The sequence below is a fragment of the Mesoplodon densirostris genome, chromosome 5 (genome assembly GCF_025265405.1).
Source record: "Mesoplodon densirostris isolate mMesDen1 chromosome 5, mMesDen1 primary haplotype, whole genome shotgun sequence".
In the NCBI taxonomy this organism is placed as follows: Eukaryota; Metazoa; Chordata; class Mammalia; order Artiodactyla; family Ziphiidae; genus Mesoplodon; species Mesoplodon densirostris.
The window spans coordinates 106,162,626-106,188,276 of NC_082665.1; the positions used below are offsets into that span (position 1 = coordinate 106,162,626).

Below are 25,651 nucleotides of genomic sequence, written 5' to 3' on the forward strand. Positions count from 1 at the left end.
TCTTCCCCGTCTCTACTGCATAGACCCTGTTCAGTAGGACTCTCATACGTTACAGGGTTGAACAAATACCAGTTCGTTGCCATTGAAGATAATAGCAGTGTTTCTTTCGTGTCAGGTTTAGGGCCAGGCACTGCATATATTACCTAATTTGTTGTTCATTTCAGAACTCATGCTCCCTTTTTAGAAATCAGGAAACCGGACTCTGAAAGGTAATCTTGCCTGGCATTCCCAGCAAATACAGGATAGAAGCTAGATTTAAACTTAGATCTCACTGGCTCTATACCCACAGGCTCACCAGTGCTCTTTGCAGCCTCTCTAATTGTCATTGATTGGGACGCTGAATTTTGCTCTTTCCTGGGCCCTGAAAGAATGATAGACAGGCATTCCTTTCAAAGGAAACAATTTTATTCTGTTGTGCTTAAAGGCTATCATAAATTTATATAACTTTAACAGAATACCTGAGGACATGAAGAGACCTAAATCAGAGGAATATGATTAGGTCAGACTTGACAGGAATGTAACACATCAGGCAGTGTAGAGAGGTCTTTACAAAAAGTGGGGAACAAAGGAGTTCTAGTAATGCTGCTGCTTATCCTGCTGGAGATCCAGGAGTGGGCAGAGTGCCTCTGCAGCCACTGCTCGCCTCTGTGGTCCCAACTGTGAAGACACAGAGTGACCTGAGTGCTTTTGATAAGAACATTGAACGTCACACTTGGCCTGCTGTAACTCCATCTCCCATCTTTCCAAGAGATAGGCTCTGTGGTGCATTGACTCAGCTTTCATTCGGCTGAGACTGAATTACAGCAATAACGTTCTGTTGTGCTTTACTTCCTTTCTCTTTTCTCAATCCCTAGTCTTTTTTTTCTTCTTCTTAATCATTCAACCACTTTATTGAAATCCATCTCATGCCTGTGGTAGGAAGTCACATTTGAGCCCTAAATAGGGCTGACCGGGAAGAGGGTAGGCCACATCTCTACCAGAGTCCAAGGAATTAGTGGGAAAGAAGAGGGGGAGAGAGAAGGCACCTGGCTGCTCCCCATCCCCAGAGTGGCCCTAAACCGTGCCTATCACTCATCATCATCCCCATCTACTAGAGCCTGTGCATGGGATGGTCCTTTCGGTAACTTAATTGATTAAATTATTTAGATATTTGAGAGAATCACTAACATCTTTGTTTTTTGGACCAGGATTCCCAAAGAAATTACAGTGAGTAATATTCACCAGGCCATTTGCAACACTCCTTTTCTGGACTTCCTCACAAACAAACACATGGGGATACTGAATGAAGATCAGTGAACAGAATGAAGATACCCCTAGGAAAGCAGGATTCGAAGTCTTGAACTGTGATGACTCTTCTGTTTGGGAGAGAAGGTCATTTTCTGTGTGCCTCAGAGTATGATGGCTACTAAACCATTGCCTCCACTTAGTAACACCAGTGTGCAGTCCCAGGTCAAATCCTTTTAGAAGAGAAGTTTGTTCCCTGATTCTAGAGTGAAGCCATGAGTGGATGCATGCTCTGTCAGCTTGAGTCTGTTCCCTCTCTGTGTAGGCTCCATCAGAGCAGGGCCAGGCCCCATGTATCAGGCCCTTCTGTCCTCTGCGTGTTTTCCAGGGGGCACCTTGGGCCTGAGTCTCCCTCCAGGAGGCAGAAAATGAGTCTGGCAAGCTAGAGATTTCACCCATTCTGTGGACTGGGGTTACAGGCACCGCCCCCCCACCCCAGTTACCTTGATAACATCTGGAGGAGGGCTGAGCGTCGGCACTCAGACCCCGAGCATCGGCTCAGGAAGCAGTGATGCTGTGCGGAAGACACACAGCCCGGGAGGCTGCAGACTGAGAATGCTTCTTTCATGGAACACAGGAGCATTACTACAGCCAGTCTCAGAGCATTGTCAGGGATGGACAGATCCCAGCATAGGTCAGGAAAAGGTTTGACTAAACCAAGAAGCTCTTAGCCATAGACAGCACCCACAAAGCCCAGGCACTTTGCAGACTCAGGCCAGCTTTGAGTGTGTACCGGGCAGAGAGCTGGTTCCTCACCATTGGCGTGGTCTGCAGGAGCTTCTGCTGCTGAATCCACGTTGAGTGGCCAGTGGGGAGCAGCCCCTCGGACAGTTCAACCTATGCAGTGGATTTGGTGTCTTGTTCTTCTCTGTCAAGTTTTTCCCGAGAAGAAAAGTGTTTTAAACACTTGTGAGTGCCTTAAAGGTAGAGAAAGGACTGTCAAAGCCAAGACACAGGAATGTCAGTGCTCAGAAGCAGTAAGAACAGATTGTGTCATAGGCAGAGGCCATCTCAGTGGGAGGCAGAAGTGGACGGAAAAAGGAAAGTTAGCCGCGCCCTGCATGATGTCCAGTTTCATTATAGATGCTTTATCCCAATCTTCCTGACAGTCTGTGTAGAAGTAAAGAATTTATTCTCAGCAGTTAGGAATCTGCTCCAAGAAAAACTGAAAGCTGTGAGTCAGCCAAAGAAACTTATCCAAGCAACATAATTCATGTTTTCATGAATCCTCTAGATGTTTGAGTCAGGAGAAGGCAGGGAGGCAACTACGAGAAACCTGCCCTTTATTCAGCATCTGAGGACTGCAGCTGCAGAGGAAATTACTCAGTAAGGCAGAGGGCATGTCCTGGCTTAGTAATAAAACAGTTTAGTAGTAAAGGCTGAGATATTCCATACATAAAATACTCCAAGCAAGGTTAATGGGCAAGTGTAGATTCATTCAGCAGTGGACTGTGACTCAGATCTAAAGGATGAAGATTTGATCCAAATGAGAACAGTCAGTTATTACAGGTGTGAAAGCCTCAAGAAATTATCTTTTTGCAAAAGAAATAATAAGCGATTTAACAGTCCCCATATATGTTAATGTTGCAAATGTATTTGTATCATAATATGTAACATAATTGTGTAACAATACCTACAATAAATCTTTCAGTATTTGTGATGGGTTTCTGAGTTTGGAGCACTACACTTTGGTAGGGTTTTTCTTACATTAGGTCAAGAAGAGCTGGGATGAGGCAAAGGTATAGGTGTTTGTGTACTTGAATTAATTCTTCCACTTCTTTCCAAAAAGAATTTGCAGCTACTTAAAATAAGGATTACGGTTATATAAAAATCTGAAAAAGTTTTGGAAAAATGCATGTTGGTCCTGGCCATAGTGGTTTCTGACAGCTTGGAGCAAAGGAAAACTACCTGATTGAGCTCAGAGCCTCCTCAAAGCCAAGGCAAAGAGTAAAAACAGCTCCTGTTGTCCAATCAAGAAGCACACTGGTTCGTCTGGCAAGAATGGGTCTGTGCTGAGGCCAGAAAGAAGTTACTCCTGTGACCCAGTCCTGCTGGGACCATCTGCTATCACAGTGGCCAAAAATTTGCAGCAAGTACAGAAATATTTCAGAAATGACTATTATTTATATCCACCCTTAATAAGAACTAAAAGCTTTGAAAGCTTTGGTTCTTCAAAGGTAAGAAGTTCTTTGGGGAGGAGGCCCTGTGATACATTCCAAGTATGTAGCTTTCTTGGGACCAGGCTTCACTTAGTGTCAACCTTTAGGGAGCTGATGGTCTGGAGGAAGGAGAATAGGGGCACTGATTAGGCCCCCTTCTTGAATGTTACTGTGTCAGCCATGGTTTTGACAGGAGCCACGGGACAGACAGTGTCACAGTACCTTCATCGGGGACTCCCTCTTAACTGACTGAAGGCGCCTGTGTGAGTGAGGCCAGCGGAGCTGATCCTGCTCAAAGGGTCCCCCGTTGGCCCAAGGTGGGCTGCATGGCCAAGGTTCTCTCAAAAGCTGCTTTTTGGAGTTTCGCCAAAAATCCTGGAGTTATTACAAGGATGAAAGTATTAGTGTTTGTAATGGGTTTTTCTGAGTTCGACTCACTACGGAGCCGTCAGTCTTGACTGACGGGGGGTGACAGGACCCAGGGGCCTCCCTGTGGTTGGGCCTCCTCACGGCTGGTCAAGGCTGCTACTGCAGCGCTAACTCTGGTCATGGAATAATTAATTTGAACTCTTTCCTTTGGCTAAAATTACCTAACAAGCAGATTAAAGTGCTTTTTAATTTAATATAGAAATGCTAATTATATAGAAACTTTTAGCAAATATTGTAAGGTGTAAAAAATTTTTAATTATCCATAGTTCCCCTTCTCAAAGGTAGCTACCATCAGTATTCCAGCGCGTTCCTTTCGGTCTTCGTCTGTCTGTATCACACACATGACCTAGGTGAGTTGGGAGCACGTGGCTGAGGCTGCTATTATCTCAGTTGCTTCGGAAGGCGACTCCGGTAACATGTTAAGACCTAGTGGGAGGAAGCTGCTGCTTCAGATCCAGATCTAATAATTAACGAAGTCTAGTAAGGAAGGCTGTTGGGTTGAGGTGTTTTTGAAAAGCTGTTTGTTCCTGGGTGTGCAGGATGCCTTCCAGAGGTCAGGCCTCTCTCAGGCATTGGTGCTCCCACTGCTGCTGCAGTGCCAACACGGCCAGCATGGGGCAGCCTGCTTTACCCCCAGCTCAGTGAATGGCCTCTTGGGACAGGCTCTGGGGGAGGGATGGGCATGGCTGGCTATGCGGTGTGACACAGGCAGGGGCTACTGAGAGGGCCTGTCAGTGGCATCAGATGGACCAAAGCTGCAGATGGGAGTAAAGCAGGTTCCTGGAAGGGGTGCTTGGGCAGGAGAGAATAAGTACAGCAGCTGTGCTTTGTTGGCCATTTACTGTACTAAGCACACTGCACATAAACACATTCTCTAGGGGAGGTGAGGAGGGGAGTGGCATTACCCATACTTTGCAGATAAGGAAACAGAAGCTTAAACTGCTCCCAGCTAGTGAGTGGAGAAGCCAAGATTTGAGCCCAAGACTAGCTTCAAAGACAGTCCTTTTACCCTAGGCTCCTAGCGGGGTTGGGGGGAAATGAGTAAGTGTAAAAGAGGAAGTTCGTGGGTTCTGTTAAATATTACTACAGGGCTTCCCTGGTGGCGCAGTGGTTGAGAATCTGCCTGCTAATGCAGGGGACACGGGTTCGAGCCCTGGTCTGGGAGGATCCCACATGCCGCGGAGCAACTAGGCCCGTGAGCCGCAACTACTGAGCCTGTGCGTCTGGAGCCCGTGCTCCGCAACAAGAGAGGCCGCGATAGTGAGAGGCCCGTGCACCGCGATGAAGAGTGGCCCCCGCTTGCCACAACTAGAGAAAGCCCTCGCACAGAAACGAAGACCCAACACAGCAAAAATTAATAAACTCCTATCCCCAACATCTAAAAAATATATATATTACTACATACGACACCAGTGTGACTGCAGCCCAGGGTCAGCGTTCTCAGAATCTACAAGCCTCCAAGGGAGAGCAGCAGTAGCCATGGCACATTAAAGTCCTCTTACTAAGAGAAGATAAAGGAAGACATGAGAAGGCGTTCGTGTTTATAATTAATTTAAAGAAATGTTAAACAAACAGTATGTTTGTGTTTTAGTCAAATCTGAGATTGTACCATTAATCTGTTTGCTTCTCACAGAATACCCAGCACGCAGTCTCTTTTCCCTTAGAAGCATCTAACATGCAAACCAATGAAGTCTGAAATAATAGAACCCTTTGTGTAAGCATATGCTTTTGCTTTTCCCTTTAAAATGACTCTCTCAGAGCATTTCCTTTGCTGGAACGTGCCAGAGCTGGGAGCTAGCACCTCTGAGGGGGCTGATGGCCCCTTGCAGCCTGAGCTGGAAACACGGCCCCACCTCCGCTCTGAGCTGCTTCTAAAACCTGAATGCCACCTCCTGTGGTGAAAGTAAATGCTTACCTGGCTAAGCCACCTGAGGGCTGGAAAGGGGTAAAGATGCAAAGGGAAATCCTTGAGCTTCCTTACCAAAACTGTCCTTAGCTTGTGCCTCTCATCTCTAAAAGGAACACAAACTCCTTCAAACGTTTCGAGGGCTGCTGTGCAAAGAGGGGACCAGGCTAGTTCCAGGTGGCTGCGCTGGCTGGAATTTGTCAAGAAAGGAGAGGGCCTTCCAGAAACAGAATGAGCTGCCTCAACAGCTAGTGAGCTCCCTGTAATGAGATGACGTTTTCAGGTCTTTCAGGGAATGAAGCTAACGCCACCCTTCTCCCAAAGGAGCTCCCAGTTCTCAGTATAGTAGTTCCCATCTAGTCATCAGTACGTTAAGGGAACAAAACTGGAGTCCGTAATACTAAGGTAAATGTCATTCACTCAGTACTTCACTCACCCCAAGAAATGTTTTGTTAAAACCAGGGTCGTCTTGGCCATAAAGAAATTGTCTTCAAAACTGAAACCCTATGATATTCTGCTTCTTTGGGAAACTTCTTCCTGGTTACTTAGCATCATGAGTCACGTGCAGGTGATAACCTAAGATTTCTTCTACAGCCCGAACATGTGGGGCCGTTGGTGGGACTATCCAAGGACACCACCTTGGGTTACCATAGGTTATAAAATTATCATGCAGCCTGTGAAAACAAAAACGTGGACATTACTGGATCTTTCAAGGACCTGTTATGTCCATATTCCTCAGCCCCCAACAACCAATTCAGTTCACAGTAGAATGGATCAAGTTCTTCAGATTTAAAAAATGAAGGGTGGCCAAAAGAGGCAATTAAAAAAGATCTGAAGCTTTCCGCACACGTCTCTGAGGCCCAGAGCTGAGCTGGGTGGTGCTGTGTCCCTCTGTGCCTGCTCCGCCCGCAGCCTCGTGCAGCTTGGAGAGGAAGTAGTGCCCCACGGTGAGAACGGAGGACCCTCCCCCTCTGACGGCAGGGGCCGTCTGGTCCTGAGACCTCACCCCAGTCCCCGGGCAGTGGGTTCTGATCCTCTATGGCTGCTCGCTCCTCTCCGTGGGCAATCACACGTTGAGGATCCGGGGAGCTGAGGCCTGAAAGATGGCTGAGGGGTTAGGGGCGAACTTCTTCCTCACCTCAGGGACCTGGAAAATGAAATGTGGTCACAGATCAGTGGGCCTTTCCCTCGACTTTCCCCCTCCCCACAGCTCCAGGAAAAAAAATTCCCTCCTCTTTGTCCTCGAGAGTTGGGACTGCTAACCTGAAGGGTCTGCAGTTAATGCGGGGTTCCTGCGTTAGTGGACATTGGCCAGATGGAGCACATGGACCTTTGTTTCTCCCTGAAGCCTCTTTTGCGTAACCTCCCTTCCAGCTCCTCCTTACACGAACGCCGGGGCCTGGACAGCTTGTCACTAGGGCTCAGTGGTCAAGGGTAAGATTGGGATTTAGAAGGGAGGGGACACCCTGCTCCCCAGAAGTCAACACTAGGGGGACACACATGTGGCTAATGACAAAGCAGCACCTTGGCTTTCTGTTCGCGAGGGACAACTGGGTGCCGAGACACCACTGTCCCTGGCATGGTGCCATCCTACGCCACCCAAACCTGACTCCTAGTCCCTAAGCTGGAAGAAAAGCCTCTGTCCTCACATCCCCTGCAGCCAGGCACCCAGCCCCTCGCCCTGCAGCACCAGCTTCGGACTGACCTGGAAGCCAGCCCTGGGGCTGCGGTCCCATCCAGAGCTGTGGGTTGTGATGACTCGGGCGGGTTTCACCTTTGTGGATCTCGATGGCTTCACTCCAGTCCAAGCCTGGAATTCCTGTCTGGAACAGAACACATCACAACCTTGCACAGGGTCACCCGTCCCTTCCCCTGACCCCTCAGAGGCCTCGGCCCTTGCCCTGTGCTTCTGGAATATTCCTGACCAATGTCCACTGCTGAGATGCTGCTTTGGCTGCAGATGTTCCTTTCTCCCCTTACAAAGGCAGAACTAGCAGAGGAAGTGTACCCCAGACAGCTCCAGCGGGAATTTTCTCTCACGCTGCTGGGGAGCGTGGCACAGGCTGCACGGGGAGTAAGCAGAGAGCTCAGTCAACAACTGGGTCCTACTCATCCCGAACTGCGAGCTCCCGGCGTGGGCTGGGCCTCAGAGACAGCACGTTCCAGCCCTGTCCTCCAGGGCTCCCTGTCTTGCCTCCGGGCCACTTCAAGGGGCCCTAGAGGCCCAGACCAGCGAAAGTCACTCGCCTGCAGCCCACATTGCTGGTGGCCCTCATGTCCAGAGGAGGTGCCGGACTGGACAGCACACTGCACGGTCCTCCATACCTGGTTACAACTGAGGAAGAAAATGAGGCTCAGTGTTGTGTTTAGTTTTTAATAACTTGTCTCATTAACTCCTGCAAAAGAGTATAAATCGTAGTGACCATCTCAAGAAACTAAAGACAGCCTGGTGCTGTGCCCGTGGGCACTGATGCGTGGGAGCAGGGAGGGAGGACGGTGGTCTGCACAGGGGGTAGGTGTTGGCTACCTGGAGGGACGTAACAGGGCTGGCACGGCCTAGCTCCAAGTGCTCAGAGGAGCACTCTTTTGACAAAGACTTAATTCTTCAGTTCCTCTTAAAAAAAAAAAAAAAAAAAAAAACTATTCTATCAACTCCCCTACTAAATGGCAGAGACCTCCTGTGCCCACAGGAGCCGCTGGCCAAGGCGATGTTCTGAGGAAAAGGGTCCAGATGGCCAGAGGCAGCACCCATATTTGGGCTGGGTCCATGCCTATCTCACCCCATCCACAGCCCTGGCCGGGTTTCAGGCCCTGAGGTCAACAAAGCAGCCTTTTCTCCTTAGCGGCACAGCTGGGCACCACTGCGCAGGACACGTGTGTAGGGAGCAGCTGTGTCTGTCTGTGGTCAGCACTTGGGTACCAGGAGGCGAATTGGGCCAAGGCCCTGTTGGATAACTTTTGCTTCCAAGGCTGCAAGGTTTCACAGACCAGCTGCCCGAGCCATCTGCTACTCCGTTTCTCCTGGGGAAGCAGGTCCTCCCCTTGGTGTGCCCTTCTGTTCCCACACTGAGCTGAGCCTTGGGTCTGGCAGCACAAGCCCGCTGCCCCAGGGTGGCTGCAGGGGTCCCAGAGCAGGAAGTGACCAGAGCCAGGGGCTAGAGCAGTGCCTGTGGCTGCTTGGGGGGCAGGCCTGGTGCTGGAGCCCAGGTGAGAGGGGGGCCTGCAGTGGGGATGGAGAAGGGACGTTGAAGACAGACTCGTCAGGGCCTGGTGACTGCCCAGGAGATGAGGAGGGCAGGCTAATGGCCTGCCAAGGAGATAATACAGGACTAGCCGAGTTCACTGTGCCTCCCTCTACCAAGCAGTTTCCACCACTGTCCACCTCATGTGAGCCTCAGGTGGACCTTGAGGGCCGCAGTCCCTCCTGCTGAGGGGCAGGGAGCCACCCAGGGCATTGCAGAGCGCCCAGACTGAGGATCCTGAGGCCTGGGTTCTCAGGCCAACATGGCTTCAAACAAATCCCTGAACTTCCCTAAGCCTTCCTGATGGGCACTTGGAAAAGTGGGAGTCAAGTCTAGCACTTTGACTGTTGGCCCTTTAACTGACACCCAGGAAGGAAAGAGGGAGACGACTGGGCCAGGGGTGCTGACACACCAAATTCTGGAGGGAAGGCTCTGGGAGGAACTGGTCAGGAGGAAGGACCCAGGCTGGCAGTGGGCAGGACCCGCTGCCCATCTGGCCGAGTGAGTAAGAGGCAGGTCAGTTCTCACCTGGATCCAGACCAAGGGCCAGGAGAGGCAGGGCCTGCTGGGGTGGAGAGTAGCAGCCAGGAGTACTCGTATCCCTGGGCTCTCCGGATCTGTTCATTTCCTTTGCTTTGTAAATTTCTTTAAATAGTTCGCTTAGGTAATGTGCATCTTTCAAGAAGGCAGGCGGGATGGAGTTGCTCATTCCAGTAGTAGAGCTGGGAGATGGAGGGTCCCCGAGGTTGGCTCGCACGGTGCTGGGGGAGCCCAGTTCAGCAGTGGTCCTATGTCTCTGCCAGGTGACCCAGGCAGCTAAGCTCTTGCTATTTCTGCTTTACAGATGAGGAACGGGTCAGAGGGGCCAAGTGACCCACCAAGTTTATATACCAGGAAGGAGAGCTCTAGTGAGTACCAACTCTTGCCCAACTCAGCACTTTTCCACCACTGCCGGACACAGGTCAAGCAACTACCTGATTCAGAGGAGGCAGCATCTTAGGGGATGATAACCTGTTGGGGGCACAGATTTGGTCTCTGAGGCAAGACACACTTGGGTTGGGTTCTGCTCTGCTCTGCGTGACCTCGTGCCAGCCACTCAAGTTCCTCATCTATAGAATGGGGACAGCAAGAACTGAACTTATTCCAGGGCGTTACTGTGAAGTCTTGGGGAGATAATCTGTGGGAAGTCCTAAGCCTGGTGCCTGGTACATGCCAAGCAGAGAGTAATAACTAGTACCTTTAGTATCACTGGAGCTGGAAGGACCCAGCAGGACATTCAAACCTGCCATCTGCTCAGCAAGGGTGAGGGACGGCTTCTAAAAGTCCAGCCTTTGCTTGGACACTTCCAGTGAGCTGGAGATCAGCACCACGTGACCTTACCCATCGCAGTCAGTTCTAATTATTAGAAAGCGCTTCCTTCTCTGAGCTGAAGCTATCTCCCTGCAAGTTCCGCCCCCGTCTGTGCCTGGAACATCAGCCACTTGAAGGCTCTGCACACCCAGGACCTCTGGCCTTCCAGACCTGTCACCATTCAAGGCCCCTCCAGCTGGTTCAGGGCCCCGTCGTGCAACAGTCGGCACCGTCCACTGCCTGGCTGGGGCCCCAGTGCTGCGGCTCAGTGTCTGCCCTGCCCCTGACATCCTTGGCTGCATTTCTGCAGCTCAGCTTGAGCACACGTCCCTGAACACAAGACCCATCCTGAAACAGCCACTCCCCATCGAGTTCCTTAAAACCTGCATGCCCGTGAAGGAACCTCTGGGGAGACGGAATGTTCCACGTGTCTGAATTATGGTGGTGATGCCCAGGTGTATACAAAAGTCATCCAGCTGTACACTTATAATGGATGAATTTTACTATATGGAAATTATACCTCAATAAAGTTGATTTTAAAAGTAATAAAATTGAAGGGGAAGGTTCATACCTTTTGGCCCTTAATTCCACAGGTAGGAATCTATACTAAAGAAATTATATAAGCAAAGATTTAGCTACAAGAATGCTGATCAAAGGGGAAACTTTTTCTCTAAAATTTTTTGTTAAAGGTAATACATGTACTTTTTTTTTTTTTTAGAGCAGTAGTTCAGGGAATTCCCTGGTGGTCCAGTGGTTAGGACTCTGTGCTTCTATTGCAGGGGGCGTGGGTTCCATCCCTAGTTGGGGAACTAAGTTCCTGCAAGCCATGTGGCACAGCCAGAAGAAAAAAACAAAAAAACAAAAGCAGTGGTTCAAAAGGGCAGAGTGAAAAGTCCCTCAGTCTCCTTCCACCCCTGGCAACATCCACAAGTCCTTCCCCTTCTTCCTCTCCCTAAAGGTTACCATTTTCTCACACATCCAAGCAGAGACATCCTACGCTTATTTCAGCAGATACGTATGTATCAATAACCCCTTTAAAAACAAATAGTAGCAGATGTATCGTTCTGCATCTTTTTTGACATCTTCTATTATCAGTACATTCTGGGCTTCCCAGTAGCCCATCCTATGGCAGAGCTATAATTAACTAGTCCACAGGACTGCCCGAGAGGGCAGCGAGTGAGGTAGTGAGCTCGCCGCCACGGAGGTGCTCGCTCGCTCCCTCCGAGTCTGGTCGGGGAGCATCGAAGGAGACGCTGGCAGTGCCAGGAACCAAAGGGGATGACCTCGGAGGCCGCCCGCAGCTCTCGAAGTCGTGTGGGATGGGGACTCCAGGCGCCTCCTCTCTCCCGCCCACCCTGGTCCTTCAGGCTCCCCAGCTCAGTCTCCTGGGACCACGGGGTTTGCGTACGATGCGCTCCCCTGCCCCCAGCCTCATACCTGTACGATGTGGTCGCTGCTGCAGCCGCATCTGCGTCGCCGACGGGGAGCACGTAGACCCCCCGGCTGTAGGGCGCGGGGGACTTGATCCTGCGGCCACCCGCTCCCGGCCCGCGCCCCAGTGCTGCATCTCTGGGCCCCGCGGGCGCCGTCCACACGCCGAAGTCCCGCTGGTACTGAGTAAGTGGCACGTCCCGGCCGGGGTCCCGCGCGCCTGCGGGGGACGGGCCCCTGCGTGAGGTGGCACCGCCCAGGCCCGGCTCCTCGCTCTCGAGGTCGGAGTAGCTGTGCAGGGTCAGTGGCACGGCCACGTCGGAGCGGTCCAGCTGGTTCCAGCGCCGCGCCAGGCAGCAGAGGCGGCTGATGCACGGCCACGCCATGCCGGCCCCGGCGCCTGGCGCTTGCTCTCGACTCCCTGCGCTCCGGGCCCGCGCCGCCCCCGCCCGCGGCCCCGCCCTCGCGGCCCTCCCGGCTCCGCCGCAGCCCCGCCCCCCGGCCTAGGGGTGGCCACCCAGGGAGCGGAGGGCTGGGCGACAGCCCCGCGAGGCCAGGGCCGCCTGTGCAGGGCTGGAGCGGGGCGCCGGTGAAGGAAGAGGATAAGGCTGGAGGGGTGCAGAAACGGGTCTGGGGTTGGAGGAACTGAAACCGCCCGGAGGCACAAGTGTCCAACTTGAAGAATGTCTCATAATTTAATCCAAAGTTCCCTAAATGCTCTCTTATAATTTAGACCTGGCTTCGCAGAGGCTGACGGCCGGATGGCGACAATTCCTAGCTGATCGCCCTCCGCCAGCCCCCAGGCTGCAGCCCGCCTCCCGGAGGGTCTGTTGGACCCCGCCGGCAGGGGACAAGCCGTGGCTGCCAGATTTGCGCGAGGCTGCAGCGCGGGGCTCGTGGGCACGCAGGGGGAGACGCGCGATGAGGGGATCACAGGGAAGACTTGGGGCCGCGCTTCCCATAGAACGCGGGTTTGAATCAGCCGTTATGATGCCAAATTTGGGACATGCAATTCAGCTTCCACCTAGAATTGGCATTAGCCCTCAATTGATATTTCCTGAGGCCTAAAATCCCTCATTTTAAAGCATGGCCATAAAGGCTTGCTTATAAAGCTGCCACAAATCTTTGGCCACTATGCTATAAAAGTTTCTCTCCCTCCTGCGCAGAGCTAAGTACAGGTAATCCTCCAGGCTATAGGTCAGTCTGTTTAATGCAGGACAGGGTATCAAACAGCTCCCTGGCCACACACAAAGGCTTCCTGAATATGTGACACTAGCCCTCAGTATGCAGTGCAGACCAATTACTAGTAACACTGTTGAAACAGCATTAATTACCCAGTGCCCCATCTCCAGCATATACTTGGACAGTATCCAGCCTGCACCTCAGAGGGAGGGCTGCAGTACAGCCCTGGCCATCAGAGTACAGAGTCCTCTCCCACACCACTGCCTATCTTAGCTTGGAGGCACAGTAAAGTGACACAACGACTGCCCCAAGAGGCAGCAGCAGAGGAGCCTGGGAGATGACACAGCTGCTCAGAGTACGCCGGCTTTGTGTGGCTTATGTGTGCCAGGGCCTGGGTCAGCCACCTGGGAGATTGGTGACTAAAACACTCCGTTCTGCAGAAAAAAGAGCAGCCCTTCTTGTTTTGATTTCTTCGTTCACTAAACAACAGTCAAAGAGCACTTACAACATGCCTGGAATAATGCTGGGTGCCTTCAGGAGGTTTACAGTGCAGTGGGTGACAGACGTGGAAAGCAGTGTAATAGAGCTTTCCAACAGCGGAGAGAGGGCCAGGGGCCTGGACTCGCCGCCTGTAGTGAGGGAGGGTAGTGGGGTCGGGTGGGAATGCAGGGTCCAGGGGCCAAGGGTTCAGCCACAGGCAGCAGAGGCTGGGCCACGCAGGGCCTTGGTAGCCACACTAGGGAGTTTCCATAGGCGACAACAGGAAATGACTAAAGTGTTTTTAGCACTCTGTGGCCTTGTGGAGAAGTACAGGACATTTTAGAGAGCAGCTGGAGAACAATCTTAACACAGTCCAGGTTAGAGACAAGGGACTGAACTTAAGGCACTGGGAGTGGAGAGAAGGGGCTGGATTCTAGAAATGAGAGGTGAGAGAGGGAAATCTAGAATGGCCCCAGGTTTCCGGCTTAAGCCAGGAGTCATATTTGAAGTGCCTGCGTAGTGGGGTCTGAGGACCTGGAACTATGCCTGGGACATAGTTCCATACTGTCTACAAAGTAGACATATATACTGAGTGACAGCTTAGAGATATTCAGTGGGTCCAGACCTCAGAAGACATCCTCACAGAGATAAATGAAGCCACAGAAATGGAGAGAGACGAGACAGCTAAGAGTGCACTCCTGGGATCCCACACTTCGGAGGACAGTGGAGGTGGCACAGGCTGAGAGGCACACTAGCCAGGCAGAGCACGGCCTTGGGGTGCTCACGTGCCAGCAGATAAGCCAAGATGAGAAAGCAAGATACCCCAGCAGGCAAACAGGAGAGTAGGGACAGTTGCCAAAGCCATGGACAGTTAGGCTTGTGCTTCTGGAGCTGGGCGCTAACCTCCCAAGGCCTCTCACAGGTAGGTAGCTTGACCTTCCAAACATTCCTTCTCTAAACATCACAAAGCAGAGAGAGCAGACATGTCTTTGTTGCCTGTTTTCCGGATCTGCCCATGGACGACATGAATTTCACTTTGGACTCCATATGGAATGTCCATGTGATCTTAGCCTCCCATCCCATCTCTGAAAAACACTTCTTGTCTCATCTGTAAGGCACAGGGTTCTTAGCATAACTACATATTCAGAAATGTCAAAGCACAGCAGTGTGACCTTGGGCAGTTCCCACACACGACCGCCCTGGCTCCTTACTGGCAAAATGAGGGCTGGGTTAACAAAAATTCTCTCTCCTTAAAGTGACATTAGTTTAGACTATTCTAAACTAGAAGAGAGTCCCCTTCCTGGCAAGAATGACCGGTACTTTGCAGCAGAGAAGAGTTTGGCTTGGTGGGAAAAAGATGAGGAACCACTATAACTGGACAATCCTATGTGCTGGGCACATGCTGCCACTCAGCTCTCAACACCGTGTGAGGTGAGCACGACTCCCTTCCTTGTCATGAAGCCAGGCGCTCCGTGCCCGCCACCATGCAAGCCCGGCCCTCTCTAGCACAAGGTGCAAAATTTGGTATAACCTTTTGAGATCAACCAAAAGACTCAAAAACTCTTCTATAAATCCTTTCAAGAAAAACTTTTAAATTCTCAAATCGCATTTCCTAGAAATAATTCTCAATCATGAGGACAAGTGAGTTCCACTACAGTGAAGCTATGATGACGACCAGTGTCTTCTATGTCAGTTATGATGCTCCACTTCAAAGAATCTACATTTTCCAACATAAGATGCTATTAAGCTCAGATTCAAGTCTGAATTTATCCAAGATACTTCCTTCTAATTCTTAATTTAGCTACAATTTTAACCTAGAAAGCAAAACCTAAAAGTATCTTTCTGTATATGCCACTCACTGCCATGAAACATTACCTACCTTTTTGGGAAAATTTAGAAAATATTGCAGCTGTTATTTCAGACCCATGCCAGAGAGAAGATGCTCTTAACTTTTACCTGTCAACCAAGCAAGGAAAGGGGTAGGTAAGTAAGAGTAAATATTTAGCAGAGGTGCTAGAAGGCCAACATTAAGAAATAAGCGCCTCTGGGTTCCAATCAGACCTTTCCATGTACTCAACTATGTTAAATATAACAACGAAGAGCAAGATTCCAGGGCAGCATTAGTGCTCTTCAAAAGAGACATATACCCGCTGTTTACAAACTAGAGATATAAACCTTTATTTCACAACTTTGTCATAATTCATTTTCTAATGAGACATGTACTGGGGACATAGTTTAAAATACTGGGAAAGCTAGATGCTCAGTGTCTTCCAGGCAGGAGCAAAGATGTGGTCACTCCAGGGCCGATGCATTCCTAGGCTTCAGGCAGCATGGACCAGTCGTACCAGTATTGTCCAACCCCAGTTTTACTTAGAGCCACCTCCTTTTTTGGGGCCGTTAGTCCTCATTTCATGCCAAATTTTCACTAGAGGCTCCCTGTTCTTCCAAATGAGTTCATGACCATAAGTAATATACCATCTGGGGAAAAGAAAAACAAACCAGGTCCAACATTCAAACAGTACGACATACAAATGCCAAGTACTATGATGATATCAAGCTGACGTTTTAAAAACTGAATGCCACTGCCATTTACTATCCAGCATATTAAAATAGCTGATTAATTTATTTAATGTAGATCAATGACTTACCTTTAATATACAGAAGACATAAAAGATGGAAATAGGATGGACCATGTGTGACTGCTCCAAAACTGTAAGTACTTCACACACACTACTTTTAATTCACCACAACCCTGCAAATCAAGTATCACTTTTCCCATTTACAAACACGAAGAAATCAAGTCTGAAAGAAAGTCATTTGCCCAAGGCGCTAACAGCTTCTAAGTGGTCAATCAAGCACTCACTAGTAGGTCAGAGTGATTCTAAGCCTGGACTCTTTTTGTTATGTCAAGTGTAAGAAATGTCAGAATCAGAACTTACTAATAATGATGGCTATACTAATTTAAATGCCTCTCACCTTCAGCCTGGCTACACAAAAGGATCCAAATTCTGCCCACCTTTTAAAATACAGCTCCAATCCCCATCCTGTTAAACAATGCCTAAAAGCAGCCTGAAGCAATGAGCCGAGGAAGCTGAAACACTGAGAGGTTTAGTAATTTAACTTGCTCAGGCTGCACAACTAGGAATGACCAAACTGAGACTAGAAACCAAATCCGACCCTGTAACCTGTGCTCTAACCACGGGGCTACACTTCAGCCTCTCAGGAGCATCTGCTTAAGCTGAGGAACACACAGGGAGTGAGATCAGAAGCCCACGGCACGGGGTCTGCACGACCAGGAGCTCTACCCGAGGGCAGCACAGGCTGCACGAGAAGCTCAAAGGCATCTGCCTCCCCGGGGAGCTTCCCTGGAGCAGGGGCATTTGGAATGGCTATTTTAAAAAGCTTTTGTTATTGAAACTTTTATTTTTGCCCTGGTTTCCCCAAACAGATTTCATGTTCCCTGAGGCAGAAACTAGATTTTGTTGATCTTTCATCTTAGACACCTGACTGAAAAAATGCTCTATTCAACTTAATTGATATCAGAATGGCAGTTTAATGTTTTAACATTTTCTTAATGTTTGGAGCATGTATTTTTTTTATTACAAAGGGCTTGAATTGTACCTGAATCTGAATTCTCACTAAATATAGTTAAAATTTAATCATAAAAAGTCACCATTAAAATTTTGAAAAATAATCAGTAAATTTACAGAAAGAAAAAAGCATTTTAAAAACATGCAAATTAATTAAGAGGCATGTTAACAAAATTCTTTTGGGCTTAGAGTGACGTTCTCTGGTGAACTTAAAACAAGAGAAAAAGGATCACCCTATGATTCAAATGCAATTATAAAACTCTTACAAGAAATGAAACACTTGTCGGGAACTCTCCATTAGTAAAGTGTCTTCTCAAATCTTTTTAACCTACTTATTTCAAGCAAAGAGTCAAACACTTTAATCTTACAGGTACATTGTTTTGATTAAACTCATAAGTTCAAATGTAATTGGTCATTTGGTTAAATTAAAATTAGGAAAATATTTCAAACTGACTAATTTTTGAGGTATCTTTTTTTCTGTTTGTTTTTGGTAGCAGCCTCACAGTCTAGTGCTCAGTCTGAAACTCCAGCTCTGCAATGACTCACTGTGTGACCTTGGATAACTCCCTTCTTTAAGCAGTTTCCTTTCTGTAAATTGGACTACCTCACAGGATGTTAAGAGTATTAAATTACTCCTTAGCGTAGGCACACAGCAAATACTCAATATACATTAGCTATCATTACTGCAGCAGTACAAGGTGAAGACCATAAAATGTGGTCAGGGACATAATGTCAAAGCAATGTGCAGGAGGTTACTAACAGATCTTTACCTTTTCTAACATCTTTAATCTAGACTGAGGAATCTTTACCATTAAAGATGTTAGAAAAGACGAATTCTAGATATGACCAAGATCTAGTAAACGAATGGAGTTGAAATTAGAAACAGCAAAGAGAAAGGATTCCTCTGCCTTTCAGATTCTGGACTTTAAAATACATTTGATCCAGTTTTCAGAACAGAAAAAGGTCATCTAATTATAGTTGAGAGGAATAAAAAACTGCTGTGGAGAAGATCCTTTAAGTATACATGGAAGGAGCCAGGTAAATTTAGAGTTAATAAAACAAAACCCCTTTTCATCAGTCTTTATGTTTCTCATGCTGTAATACCAGGTCAGTTTTTACTATTTATAATGGGCTGCTGTTAAAGCTCGAACTCACACATGCTATTCTTTAATCATCACTGAAAATTATAAATGGCATAATGGCATTTAGTTCCACCACCTACTGGGCAAAACTGCTCCACTTAGAGTAGATTTTTCTACTTTTTTTTTTTTTAATTAAAAAACTAAGGGGGCTTCCTTGGTGGTGCAGTGGTTGGGAGTCCGCTTGCCGATGCAGGGGACGTAGGTTCGTGCCCCGGTCCAGGAAGATCCCACGTGCCACGGAGCGGCTGGGCCCGTGAGCCATGGCCGCTGAGCCTGTGCGTCCGGAGCCTGTGCTCCGCAGCGGGAGAGGCCACAACAGTGAGAGGCCCGCGTACCGCAAAAAAAACCCCAAAAAACTAAGGTTTCCCATTGTTGTGAAATAAAGTAAAAACCAAATAAGGGTAAAAGGCAACAGTATGCAAGAAAAGAGAGGCCATCAGGGATCCAGCATATCAGACAGACAACAGCTCTGCTGAAGGGCCTCTCACGGTCAGATGGACTCCAGGAGTCCTGAGGATGTTCTATGACAGCGTCGCTACAGCACTACTATGTTTTAGGCAAGAGTCCATTGCCTGAAGCACAAGTGGGAGATCTTGTAACCACAATGTAACTGTAATCACTGTGGTGTGACAGAGGCGGGGAGGGCTTTGGATCTGGGTGTATTAAATCTCTGCTCTGCTACTTAAGAGCTGTTTGACCTAGGGAAGATCACTTCTGAGCCTCAGTTTCCATCAGTGAAACAGAGGTAATAATTATATACCACAAGGTAACTAGCTCAGTGCCTGCAACATAACAGATGCTCAATAAGTAGTCAACACGAGTTTATGACATCTGGCCTCTACTCCAGTCGTGCAGCAGGCACCTGCACACTCATCGCAAGCAGAGGACCAGTTCCACCCACTCCGGGTGTCTGCCCAGCACTGGTGAGGTCAGTGGTAGACAGGTAGGGGAGCAGGGTAGGGACTAGGCAGGGGAGATGTGGCTTGAGAGTGGGGAAAGGAATACAGCACAGACTAGGGGGCTGGGTAACAGTCTCCATGAAGGACTAGGAATTTTGACAGTCATGAGTTCAGGTGACTTGAGGTTAAGGGGAGGGTAAAGGCACAGATGGTCTCCCTCTGCAAATGACCAAGGCAGGGGCAGGGCCAACAGTCTCACGTTCCCATCTCATACGGTGAAGCTGCTCAAGACCAAAGCAAACCATGTTGCGATTTCCCTGCCCTCCCAACCCCAGCTGCCCTGCTTCCATCACAGAAGTAACTGCCTTATTCTGCCTTCCTTAGGGGTGGGGGGAGGGAGATGAGCTGAGAAAGCAGTGTAACAGTCAATCATACTCAAACTTACATTCCAAAGAGAGCTCCCCCAAGATGTGCTGCATGATCAAAAAATTTCCATCCCAGGATCATTCCTGCTGTATCCATGGCAATAATGGCTTTTAGGGCCTGAAAGCCAGCAAAAGAGAACAGAACTGATACAACTTTGATTCCTCCAGCATTGACATTTCTAATTTAAGGGCAAGAATTCAGTCAATGTAAAAATATCACCACTGTCCCCAGCACTTCACTTCATAAAAATACTCACATTCCCTGCCGTGAACGTGAACATTGGAAGGAAGATAATGGCGAGCCTCCCTTCTGGGATCTTAGTGCAGACAGCTGCAAGGACAGTCATGATTGCGCCCGACTGCAAATTAACACATTGGGGAAAAAATGAAACTCTCATTGTGCAACTGCTTAGTGACTATAACGTCTAAAGTAGAAATACTTTTTCCAGAAAGCTTACAAGCCACACATTTCTAGGTGAGCACAAAGTTAAAAAGCTTTCCGTTACTAATGTACAAAATATCAGGCAAAGGGACTCTAAGTCCGTGATATGGTAACCACCTGGCAAGGACTGAACTACAGGCAATAAGATGTAACAACCAGCATGTCAGCAGTTAATGAACTTCAGGGACAGTGTTATGTGTGTCACATGCATCATTTCATTTAATGACTAAAAAAGGACTTCTCAAACTTCAACAAAACTCCTCGAGGGACTTCCCTGGTGGCGCAGTTGTTAAGAATCTGCCTGCCAATGCAGGGGACATGGGTTTGAGCCCTGGTCCAGAAGATCCCACGTGCGCGGAGCAACTAAGCCTGTGTGCTGTAACTACTGAGCCTGCGCTCTAGAGCCCATGAGCCACAACTACTGAGCCCACGTGCCACAACTACTGAAGCCCGCACGCCTAGAGCCTTGCTCCACAACGAGAAGCCACCACAATGAGAAGCCCGCGCACCGCAATGAAGAGTAGCCCCCAGTCGCTGCAACTAGAGAAAGCCCACCACATGCAGCAACGAACACCCAACACAACCAAATAAATAAATAAATAAATAAAAGGAAAAAAAAAAAAAAAAAACCAAAACTCCTCGAACCAGAGAGTGAGCATGAATTTGCCCAAAGAAACCCACATGTGTGGAATTTCTCCCAAATTTAATGCTTTACCATAAATCACGTGAAATTTGTATCCTACTTCATTATAACACTAAACATTTTCCTTAAAACGTTTGACAAATGTTCCGCTCCAGGAAAGCATGCCAAATTTATCCCATGGCTCTGCATGACACCCCCCCCACCCACAGCATCCTCCCAGGGACACACATGCTTGAGAAGCACTTTCCCCAACAGCCTTGTATTTGAGAATAAAAATTGAAACTTAAAAACCTTATGACCAGTAAGTCAACCATTTCTTGTTATAATTGAAATTATAATTACTGTATAGTTTTATCATCTATTGTGTTTTTCCACATTGCTACATAACCTTCATAATTTAAATTGATAATGGCTATGAAATATCTCCTGGATAAATTATGATAATTTAACTAAACTTTCTTAATGTTACACATGTTCCTAATTCCTCTAAATGTTACAATACTTGAGAAATTGGATCATAATCCCTTGTTTACATTAAATCTCATGATAATCATTCATTCAAATACTTGAGTCCTACCAGGCACTATGCTAGATGATGGGGATACGGAGGGGAACAAAATTGACAGTCTCTGCCTTAATGGAGCTTACAGACTGGCATGAAAGACATAAATGAGTAAAACCAACAAAATATAATCAGTTATGATGGGGAAGCACAGCAACTGCCAAACTGTTTTCCAAAGTGGTTTTAGTGTTTTACTTTCCTACCAGCAGTGTATGAGATTTCCAGTTCCTCCACATCCTCACCAACACTTGGTATGGCCAGTCTTTTAAATCTGTAATATAGGTTTATAGTGATATCTCAGTGTGGTTTTTATTTTCATTTTCCTAACAACTAATGATGTTCATCTTTTCATTTGCTTAGTTGCTATCCATACATCTTCTTTCAAGTGTCTGTTCAAACCTTTTGCTCATTCTTTTTGAATTTTTCTTTATATAGTCTAGACACAAGTCCTATATCAGACTTCTGACATGTAAATCTTTTCTTTCCACATGTATCTTGTCTTTTAACAGTGTCTTTGGAAGAGTGTAAGTTTTTAACTTACATGAAGTCTGATTTATTTATTTATTTATTTATTTATTTATTTTTGCGGTACACGGGCCTCTCACCGCTGTGGCCCCTCCCGTTGCGGAGCACAGGCTCCAGACACACAGGCTCAGCGGCCATGGCTCACAGGCCCAGCCGCTCCGCGGCATGTGGGATCCTCCCGGACCGGGGCATGAACCCGCGTCCCCTCCATCGGCAGGCAGACTCTCAACCACTGCGCCACCAGGGAAGCCCTGATTTATTAATTTGTGCTTTTTGGTCTCTCAACTATGAAATCTTTGCCTAAAATAAGGTCACAAAGAGTTTTTTCCTATGTTTTCTTCTGTAAGTTTTTATTTTAGGTTTTACATTTAGGTCTGTTTCACTTTGAAAAAAACTCCAAAATACTCCTGAACCAGATTCACCAATTTTCAACATTCTGCCACATTTCACTTATCATTTTTTCTTTATATCTGTACTTTTTTTCCTGAACCATTTGAGTAGGCTGCATATATCATACCCTTTTACCCCTAAATACTTCAGTGTATATTTCCTAAGAACTTGAATATCTTTATATATCCTACAATACAGTTCTCAATTTTAAGAAATTTTATACTGATATATTATACTTTCATTTAATCTATAAACATATTCCAGTTTTATCAATTGTTCCACCAATGCCCTTGCAGCTGTTTTTCCCCACGTATTGCATTTAGTTGCCATGTCTCCTTGGTCTCCTAAAAGCTGGACCATTTCCACAGCCTTTTTTAAAAAGGGGGTCCATTTTCATTAAAAGCCTCTGACTAAAAAAGGTGAAAACAAAAAGAATCTCTGCATGGGGTAGGCTAAACATCTGTCTAAAAAGCAAGTTGTAGGAATTCCCTGGTGGTCCAGTGGTTAGGACTCTGCACTTCCACTGCCAGGGGCCCAGGTTCAATCCCTGGTTGGGGAACTAAGATCCCGCAAGCCACACGGTGCGACCAAAAAATAAATAAATAAAATTAAAATGTCATTTAAAAAAATTAAAAAGTTGCAATTTATTCGGACACATAAATGTTTAATGTATAATAAGTACAGTAAGTTATAGTCACAAAGAAACTGGCTTTACATAGAAATGCACAGCTAATGAGAATTTTCTTTAATATTTAAGTTTCTATAATGAGGACTTTAGATGGAGAATACAATCATCTATGGAGAAGCAATTTAGAGAGTACAGGATTTTAGTGCTCTTCTTTCAATTCAGCTAACCAAATTATATTTGTTTCATTTGGGGGAAAAGTGTGATTTTATTGGGTTTTTTCTCTCTCAGAAAGTAAGGTCTCAACTTGATTTCTTCTGGGTTTTGTTGAGTTGACTTTTTTAGGTTTTATTTAAAAATCTAGGATACTCAAGTTGCACATCTTAAAGCCTGAAAGGTGAAGGGTTACTCTTTAACTTTCAAGTTCTCAGTGACACTGACATCCACTCTGCTTAATACAGTATATGCTGGTAGATTATAGTGGTAGATGTCGAAGTTCTAGCCAAAACAAATCTTTCATAACAAATATAAATTTGGCCAGTATAACATGTTGCACCCTAGAGGAACCATGACCCAGCAAGTTTTGTGGGGAATCCCATCTTCTGAGGTAGTGCTGATATCCTTCCTTGAAAGCTGCTGTGATACATTAAGGACGTGGAGTGGGGAACCAGTGAAAGAGTGAACAAATTACGGAGGCTGTGTGTGCATGTGTGTGTATCTTCTTCACAAGGCAGCGATTGCCCTGTGAAGGGAAGTCAGGATTTCTGAAGAACCTCATGTGTTACTATTGCAGACTTACACAGGAGCCAGTTTGGTAAATATACAATAGCAGACAGTTGATCTTAAGTAGAGAATACAGAATTCTGACTCCTAACCTCCACTGCAAAATTAACATGTATCTCCAACACCCAGCCTATCCCTTTTAATATGTAGTTGACTTTGTTTCCTTGTTCTTTCATTTTTTTAGCCTAAGCCCTGGGTTGTCTTTGTCCACTTGCCTGAACTCATGTCTTAGGTTCTCCTTCTGAGGAATATTAATGCTGTCCTTCCACCATGTAGCTTCCCCAACCCATTCCTAGGAATGCAGCATGAGCTGGTTTCCCTGTTTAGGCTGACTGGCAACTACATATTAAAGGGCTGCGGACTTCGGGGATGCCTGGGACCCATAAGTCTTTAAAGTTTTAGTAATTCCTAAAATGTAAGATAATCCTTTATCCTGAAGCAACGCTTCACACAGAAGACCCTAAAAAGTTGGCGATTAAGAGAGGTAGATGCTATTTTCCAGAAATAGCCTTTTAATATAAAAATGTAGGGACCTTTCCTTTTAATTACAGGGGCAATCAGAGTCAATTATAGGAGCACCTTTTAGAAATTTTTCTCTTAGGTGTTTTTTTAACATCCAATTTGAAATAACTTAAATCTTACAGAAAAGTTTGCAGGAATAGTACAAAGGACTCCCAAATCTTTAAACATAAAAAATAAAAGCAAGTTGGGTTTACTGAAGTATAAGTGACACACAAAAAACTGCACACGTTTAAAGTTTATAATTAAGTTTTGACACATAAATACCTATGAAACCATGGCCACACTCAAGATTATGAGTGTGGCCAAAAAGTTCATCATCCCCAAAAGTTCCCTGGTGCTCCTCTGCAGTGCATCCCTCCTGCTCCTCCCCCATTCCTAGGCTACAACTTCTCTACTTTCTGTTAAGATAGATTCACTCTGAGTTTTATATTAATGGAATCATACAGCATATACTCCTTTTTGTTGTTGTCTGGCTTCCTTTACTCTGTAGAGTTATTTTGAAATTCACCCATGTGGTTGTATCAATAATTTATTCCCTTACATGGGTGAATAATATCCCATTGTATGGTTATACCATAATATATATATTCATTCACCTGATGGACATTTGAGATTTTTCTAGTTTTGGCTGTTACAAAAAAAGCTGTGAACATTTGTGTACAACCCTTTGTGTTCTTTCATTTCTCTTGGGTAAACACCTAGAAGTGAAATGGCCAGACCATATGGTAAATAGATTATTATCTCCATCTAAAGCACTCATTACAGAAATTTAAATATTAAAGAAAATTCTCATTAGCTGTGCATTTCTATGTAAAGTCAGTTTTTTTGTTACTAAATTTTATTTATTTTAATTTCATTTTTCCTCTGACTTTATTTATTTTTAACATCTTTATTGGAGTATAATTGCTTTACAATGGTGTGTTAGTTTCTGCTGTATAACAAAGTGAATCAGCTATACATATACATACATCGCCATATCTCCTCCCTCTTGCGTCTCCCTCCCACCCTCCCTATCCCACCCCTCTAGGTGTACACAAAGCACCCAGCTGATCTCCCTGTGCTATGCGGCTCCTTCCCACTAGCTACCTATTTTACATTTGGTAGTGTATATAAAGTCAGTTTCTTTGTGACTATAATTTATTGTACTTATCATATTATTTTAAAGATAGGAGGCAGTTCCATTATCCTTCTAAAGTTTTCTCAAAGTGACCTTTATCTACGCAGATTTAAATATATTTATGTGTCAATAAGTTGCAACTTGCTTTTTAGACAAATGTTTGGCATACCCCATGATTCTTTATTTTCACCTTTTCTAGTAGGAGGCTTTTAAGAATATAATAAAAATGAACCCTTCCTCCTCAGAAAAATTCATACATATTTTAGATATAATTTCAGGGACTCATGAACCCAAACCCATGTAGACCCTAGAGGTCTGCTTCTTTGATTACAGGTAAAGATCTTTTATTCTCCACTAATAATTTGTTTATGTACACTGGTTATGAACTTGTAATCAATATGCACATATATTTTTATTTATTTCATAAGTAAACAATTTTCATTAAGTACTTTTCTTTATTAATATGTAACCTTCATGTATCTACCATATAATTTTTTTTTTTTTTTTTTTTTTTTTTTTGCTG

The 25,651-nt window shown here is 46.3% G+C and overlaps 3 protein-coding genes and 1 non-coding gene across 13 annotated transcripts in view; 2 read left to right on the forward strand and 2 right to left on the reverse strand.

Moving 5' to 3' along the window:
- Positions 1–2,942, forward strand: part of YEATS2 (YEATS domain containing 2) — a 111,863-nt gene extending 108,921 nt beyond the window's left edge. For all 5 annotated transcript variants that reach the window (XM_060099205.1, XM_060099206.1, XM_060099210.1 and 2 more), the window contains one exon: positions 1,188–2,942. In XM_060099205.1, the coding sequence (XP_059955188.1) occupies positions 1,188–1,296 (109 nt within the window). In that variant the 3' untranslated portion in view covers positions 1,297–2,942. The remainder of the gene's footprint in view (positions 1–1,187) is intronic.
- Positions 2,943–3,671: 729 nt separating this feature from the next.
- Positions 3,672–12,187, reverse strand: MAP6D1 (MAP6 domain containing 1). Of its 5 annotated transcripts, none has more exons than XR_009532645.1 (7): positions 11,808–12,187; positions 7,484–7,601; positions 6,785–6,925; positions 5,854–6,452; positions 5,278–5,373; positions 4,162–4,298; positions 3,672–3,818 (listed from the first exon to the last, which is right to left on the reverse strand). XR_009532645.1 is itself a non-coding variant. In XM_060100078.1 (3 exons), the coding sequence occupies exons 1-3, from the start codon at positions 12,185–12,187 to the stop codon at positions 6,845–6,847; spliced, it is 579 nt and encodes a 192-aa protein (XP_059956061.1). In that variant the 3' UTR covers positions 5,463–6,844. The 5 variants fall into 5 exon arrangements, 1 of the variants encoding a protein (XP_059956061.1); XR_009532646.1 differs by having other exon boundaries at positions 5,854–6,038; positions 6,215–6,925; XR_009532647.1 differs by having other exon boundaries at positions 6,215–6,925.
- A 3,429-nt stretch (positions 12,188–15,616) lies between these two features.
- PARL (presenilin associated rhomboid like) overlaps positions 15,617–25,651 on the reverse strand; it is a 56,462-nt gene continuing 46,427 nt past the window's right edge. Inside the window, exons 8-10 of one of the 2 annotated variants that reach the window (XM_060100079.1) lie at positions 19,777–19,878; positions 19,540–19,637; positions 15,617–15,941 (exon numbers count right to left, since the gene is read on the reverse strand). In XM_060100079.1, coding sequence (XP_059956062.1) covers positions 15,830–15,941; positions 19,540–19,637; positions 19,777–19,878 — 312 coding nt within the window. In that variant the 3' untranslated portion in view covers positions 15,617–15,829. The remainder of the gene's footprint in view (positions 15,942–19,539; positions 19,638–19,776; positions 19,879–25,651) is intronic. The other variant, XM_060100080.1, reaches the window with a different exon arrangement.
- TRNAG-UCC (transfer RNA glycine (anticodon UCC)) lies at positions 22,568–22,640 on the forward strand. Its single transcript has one exon. It is a non-coding gene; the product is annotated as a tRNA-Gly (tRNA).

What these genes read in the sequence shown, in the direction of transcription:
- MAP6D1 (XM_060100078.1), bottom strand. Translation starts at nt 12,187, where the DNA reads ATGGCGTGGCCGTGCATCAGCCGCCTCTGCTGCCTGGCGCGGCGCTGG. An exon ending in GCAGCGACCACATCGTACAG is followed by an intron (nt 7,602 to 11,807) that starts GTATGAGGCTGG and finishes GTTCTGTTCCAG; the next exon opens with ACAGGAATTCCAGGCTTGGA. An exon ending in GCCCCAGGGCTGGCTTCCAG is followed by an intron (nt 6,926 to 7,483) that starts GTCAGTCCGAAG and finishes TTCATTTTCCAG; the next exon opens with GTCCCTGAGGTGAGGAAGAA.